Source organism: Echinops telfairi, unplaced genomic scaffold, assembly GCF_000313985.2.
Source record: "Echinops telfairi isolate 266 unplaced genomic scaffold, ASM31398v2 ScPeMD7_30;HRSCAF=105, whole genome shotgun sequence".
Lineage (NCBI taxonomy): Eukaryota > Metazoa > Chordata > Mammalia > Afrosoricida > Tenrecidae > Echinops > Echinops telfairi.
Window position 1 is genome coordinate 2312801 of NW_022103927.1, and position 6147 is coordinate 2318947.

At 37.5% G+C, this 6147-nt stretch overlaps 1 protein-coding gene across 1 annotated transcript in view; it reads right to left on the minus strand.

The window, feature by feature from the left end:
• Positions 1–5298: 5298 nt before the first annotated feature.
• The window catches only part of LOC101643996 (olfactory receptor 7C1-like), a 6187-nt gene continuing 5338 nt past the window's right edge, over positions 5299–6147 (minus strand). Inside the window, exon 4 of the mRNA XM_030885495.1 lies at positions 5299–6147. Coding sequence (XP_030741355.1) covers positions 5299–6147 — 849 coding nt within the window.

A 6147-nucleotide genomic window follows, 5' to 3' on the forward strand; every position in this document is an offset into this window, starting at 1 on the left:
TCAGCAGTTTGAAAACCACCAGCCACTACATGGGAGAAAGATGAGGCTTCTACTCCATCAGCAGTAAAAGTCTTGGAAACTCATGGGGACAGCTATACTCTGGCTTAAAGGGTCTCCATGAGTCAGAATATATTAGAAGGCAGTGAGTAATATCAAAACCAGATACAAATATATAACAAAGGAAGACTATCACTCAATATTACCCATGAAAAGAAATGCAAAAATATTCAAAACTTACTAATTGCATACAACAATGAATGACACGTATAATATACTACAACTAAGTAGTATTTATTCCAGCAATGAGAGAGTGGATCAACATTTTTAAGTCAGTTTATGTAATATCCTACATCAACTAGCTAAAAAAATGAAATACAGAAAAACTAAACACCGACTTAAGTAAAAAAGTCATAAAGTCAAATCACAGCAAGCATTTGATCGCATTCAAAATTAATACTTACATTTTAATTGCCCCCCTCTCGTAAGTTGAAAAATGTTTTTAAAGTTGACTTTGTAGAGTACATCTATGAAACTTACCACTAGGGTCGTGTTTAATGGTGAAAAAATAGACATTTTCCCCTTTGCATTCAAAATAGGGCAAGAATATCCCCTCTTAACACTCTTCTTTAAATGCAAGTCCTAAAAAACGCAATAATGCAAATTTAAAAAATAAAAAACATACAGACTGGGAAGGAAGAAACAAAATCTTTGTTCACAGAAGACATCATGGTCTATGTAGAAAACCCAAAGAAACAGCCACAAACAGAAAAATACTAAAACTGATGAGGAGAGCAAAATGATAGCTTGAAAAATAAAGATAAAACCTCCAATAAATTTCCACATAACAATAATGAACAGTAACATACCAAAATGAAAATTTTCAACCATGGCAATAATACATCAAAATGCAAACAAAATTAATGGTCTAAAAACTACAAAATACCTGTGAGAGAAATAAAAGGACCAAATACATAAATGTTCTCTGATCATGAATTGGAAAGATGAATAATATTGTGAATTGTAAAACCTTCCCAACTGGTTCTACATATTTAATGCAATTCTGATCAAGATCTAAGCCAGTTTTTAGCTATCGAAAAAATAATGAAGTTGATACTTAACCCTTGCGGTCTGCTTCCCAAACCAAGAAATCAAAATTAAAATAATTTTAAACTCCATAACTTCAATCTCCTCATGAGACCAACATCAGACAAATACCAAGTGAATGACATTTTACAAAATAGTTAACCAACACACGTCAACACTTGCATCAAACAAGGACAAATACAAGGGTACCTGTCACAGCCACAGGAGTCCATGGAAGTCTGACAAATAAGTGCAGGATTCTGGATAGAGATGATAATAGGCATCTAAGTGAAAGGTTTATGGGAAAGGTCTTTACGGTGTTTGCAATTTTTCTATTAATAAAAGGAACCTGTTATCTCTAGAGCTTCACCAATGCTGGGTTGCATGTCTCAAGAACATAAGATAATACATAACCAAGAGTTAAGAGAGTTACCAATACTGACAAAATACAACAGACATAAATCCCAATATGAAAATATAGAAAATATTAAAAAATACTAACAAGTAGATCAAACACATAGTAGAGATATCAAATGAGAAACTTTTAACCATTGAAGTCAAATTTATCATTTTCATCTACTATGGTCATCTCGGTTGGATAACCAGGTGATTCCTATATCTCAATTATGTTCAGAGTCAATAACAAGAATGAGAGTTCCTGCTGGGGGTGGCAGGGGACCCAAATTGGGGCAGGGAAAAGGATGAGAGGGAGCTGATATCAAGAAGTACAAGAAGGAAAAATGTTTTGAAACAGATAATGTACAACATTGCCTGATATGATTGAACTATGGAATGGTATGATGTCTGATTGGGTCCTAGCACAGTTGTTTAAAAGAAAGAACCATACATTACAATCAGTTAGTATTATAAAAACTGTTGAAGGTGTAAAGTTAAGTAAAAATTTTAAAATTAGTCCTATGCAAATACCTTGAAAACAACAAGCTGTGAACTTGACCCAGAGTTCAGTACCTGCCGTGGACTAGAAAATTCACAGATTTAACTTTCATATTCTGCATCTCTTAAACACAAATTCTGATGCCAATTTTATAGAAGAGTCTAAAAAATAAATAACATTTTAAATATATAAAATAAATAAATAATTTAATATGTCAAGCTGCCTCATATTACTCAGTTGATTTTTGGATGTAGTATAACTCAAAACCTCACAAATTCAATTCCCACTTCTACTGTGCTTTTTCTACTCCTCGTCTCTATGGTTTTCACAGGAGCAGTCGTCTGCTCTGCACATGGACCACAGCAATGTCTGCCAAGGCAAGTCTGACTGCAGACAGACTCTGCTACTAATTCTGCCTTGACTCTCCTCCAATTTCAGAGTCGTCCTTCCTTAGGCAAAATATAAAGCTGTGTGTTACATGGCTGCTGCCTACCTGTCCACCCTCATGCTTCACTTTCCATTCCTTGCTTTGATTGTTCATCAGTTATTATTCATTATGTGTAATTTCCATTGCACATCTTGTGCTTTTAATAATCCTGGCATTACTCCCCTCCTGTCTCCTCCTTCAAAGCTCAGTGTGACCATCATCTCCCTGTGAAACCTTCACTAAAATTCCCTAGGAAAGGCAACAACATTGTGATCCATTTCAGTAGGATTGCAGTGCTGAGATAAGCACACACTTAGCGTCTGTTACCTTACGTAGAATGTAAGATACTTGCAAAAAGGGAAAATTTCTACTTATTTCTTCATGAACAGAGTATTATGTAATGCTAAATAAGAGTTCTGTGAGTGACTATGTGAACAAATAGTTGAAAGATATTAACAGGCATGTTACTGCAGTGAAGCAAGGAAGGCTGTTGAGAGAAGGAAGTTGCAGGAATGAGAGCCAGACCGGGGAAGACAGATTAGAAAAAGAAGACATTTTCATGTAGCCAGAATCAGTCTCTAGAACCAGGGACTCTAACTTATAAGGATTTTAACCATTAAACTTGTTTTTATTTGTTATACCTGTTGATACTCCTACAGATACTACCAATAAGAGAGGACCATCACGCGTCACCAATCTCCAGGCACCTGTGATGATTTTGTACCTTATCCAGAGCAGACTTCACAGGTCCTGGTTCTCCCATGTGCCACTGCTAAAGTTAGAGGTTGTGCCCCCCAGATAATGTGGAGTTGAACCCACTCCTGAGGCTTCTAGAAGGTACAATTGGGTTTTCTCATCACCTTAGATGAATCAAGTAGATCTGGATCAATGTAGAGGAAATATTTACAATCCTTTGGCTCTAGTGGATGAAATCCCTTGTGCCTCATTAATGAAGTATTTTGTTTTACATTCCCAGGGAATTTGATTTCTCTGGAGCTAAGGGAAGAAAAACCAAACTTTTGCCAGCTTATCCTTTGGGAGACAAGGTGGATCTCCGTGTACAGCTGTATCCATTGGATTACTTCTAAGAAGGAGGTCACCTCTATTTTGGTGTCTCCAGCATGCAGGGTCATGTCTAATGATCACTCTGCGGTGCATTTCCTTCTCCAAACACCTAATAATAGAGTTGGACATCATTTATCAAGATGCCAGCATTTTATGAAGCACTTCTGATCACACAAAGCCCCACCATAACACTACTGTATTTTGCTATGTTTTTTATTTCAATTAATTGACAATAGACCCCAAGTAAATGGAATGTCATCCATGTCGGTAGCGTATTGGGACAGAGGATGATAGGGTATTCTCAGTGAGAGCCTACACCTCTACAGGCCATAGTAGATAAAAAGCCTAAATGAAATTATGAACTAGCCATATATATTAAAATGGAAACATGGAAACGTTTTAAGAAATTTTGAATAGACACAATCCATTGGTTCACTCAAGGTATCAGGAAGTTTGGCATTCTCATGGGTAAAGTGCTAGACCAGTAAGCAAGGGTAGGGAGTTCAAAACCACTACCCGAATCCTGGTTGAAAAAATATGACAGTCTGTTCTATAAAGAGGTACAACATCAGAAACCATATGAGGCAGTTCGACTCAGTCCTATCTGTTGACTGTGAGGTAGCCTCCATGACTGTGGGTTTTGGATTGAGTCTACATTTTTCACTGGAGGGATAGAGTGGTGACACTCACCATTTATGTACAGCCAACTTCCTACCACTGCTCTCAAGTGATGCTGACTCACTGAAGTGCCTCACTGAAGGGCCTCATAGGGTTTACAAAGCTATAAATCTTTATGGAAACATATTGTCTCATCTTTCTTCCACTGAGCAATGGATAGTTTTGAAAAAACATCCTTTCCATTATTAGGTCCAAAAGTAATTCAATAGAGCTACTTTCTGTGCTGCAGAGTAAAAAAAAACACACTGTATTTCCCAGGATCATAAAAAGCAAGAGTTTCACATGTAATTACTAAGATGGTGACCAGATTACAGGGAGAGACTCAAGGGCAAAAGCGAGGCAGATGCTTTGGTGCTTCCAATGTTGTAGTCAAGCATGATTGGAGAGCATTGGGTTGTTTGGGAAAAATAAAGGCATATTTCCAGTGGTATCATTGATGCCACAGAGGGTATGCATGCATTTGCTAGCAATGCCTTGAAACTATGAATCTTGGACTCACAGTGACAACAAAATATCCTCCTTTTTGGATGGCAGGAAAACCATCATGTTCAGTGAGTGAATAATTTCAGTCTTCTTGATTCTTCCATTTTTCTAACAATGGAACAGGTATTAACGTGCTTAGCTGGTATGGCGTTCAGTGTGGTTCTGGAAGTCATTTCCAATACTTGCACACACCACCAGTGCTTTTTCACCCTTTATTATGAACATGTTTACAAATTTATGCTCAAAATATTTAACAGGACCTCAGTGTGAAGGAAAGTACCCAGGTGGGATGAATGTGTCATGCCCCATCTGATCACAAGAAAGAATTTTCCAAAATAGGAATCTTAGAATTTAAGTATCAGTTTTTTAGGCTTTCATGATAATAATGAACAGTGATTCTTTGAGATAATTGTATGCTAATACTCTGTGACTAGTAATGAAAAGTCAGTTTCATATAAAAATCCAAAGTCGCCATTAAAGAATTGGCTGTTGAAAGGAAGATTTTGTTGGGGAAAACACATTTTTAAAAGAATACACAGTAAATAATTTCATATTATGTCCTAAAAGTCCTAAATTTCTGGACATAAGCATATTTAGGTACCAAAAAAAGAATAATACAGGTTTTATAATTTTGAATTTTTTCTTCTCACAACTAGCTCTCTAAACTTCAGGATGAGTTTCTGTTATATAGGGTGTTTCTCAGGTGAAAAAGCTTTCTTAGGGCTTGCTTTATGTCTTTGTTTCTAAGACTATAGATAAAGGGATTCAGCATGGGTGTGACTACAATGTAAATCACTGAGGCTACTTCACTGGCCCTGGAGTTTTCAATAACTGCAGAACCAAGAAAAACCCCAAGACCTGTGCCATAGAACAAGGAAACCACAGAGAGGTGAGACCCACAAGTGGAAAAGGCTTTACATTTCCCTTCAGCTGATGAAATTTTCAAAATGGAGGACACAATCTTCATGTAGGAGAAAAGGATTCCAGTGAGTGGAACTACACCCAGGAGTCCAGTTGTTAAATGCAGGGCTAAGTCATTGAGGAACGTGTCAGAACAAGCAAGTTGGACGACCTGGTTGACTTCAAAGAAAAAATGGGAAATTTCTAATTTTTTACAAAAAGTCAGTCGCAAAACCATTAAAGTTTGTAATAGAGAGTCCAGAAGAGTCAACAACCAGGAGGCCAGAAGCAAGAGGCCACAGGATCTTGGGTTCATGATGACAGTATAATGCAGTGGGTGACAGATGGCCACAAACCAGTCATAGGCCATCACTGTCAGTAGTAAGTTGTCTAAGCACCCAAAAAGAATGAAAAAATGCATCTGGGTGATGCACTCTTCATAAGTAATTACTTTGTTCTGCATCTGGATGTTCAGCAGCATCTTTGGGACAGTGGTGGAGGTGAAACAGATGTCAGCAAAGGAGAGGTTGGAGAGGAAGAAGTACATGGGTGTGTGGAGGTGGGAGTCTGTGGTGATGGCCAGGATGATGAGCAGGTTCCCAGTGAAGGTGACCAG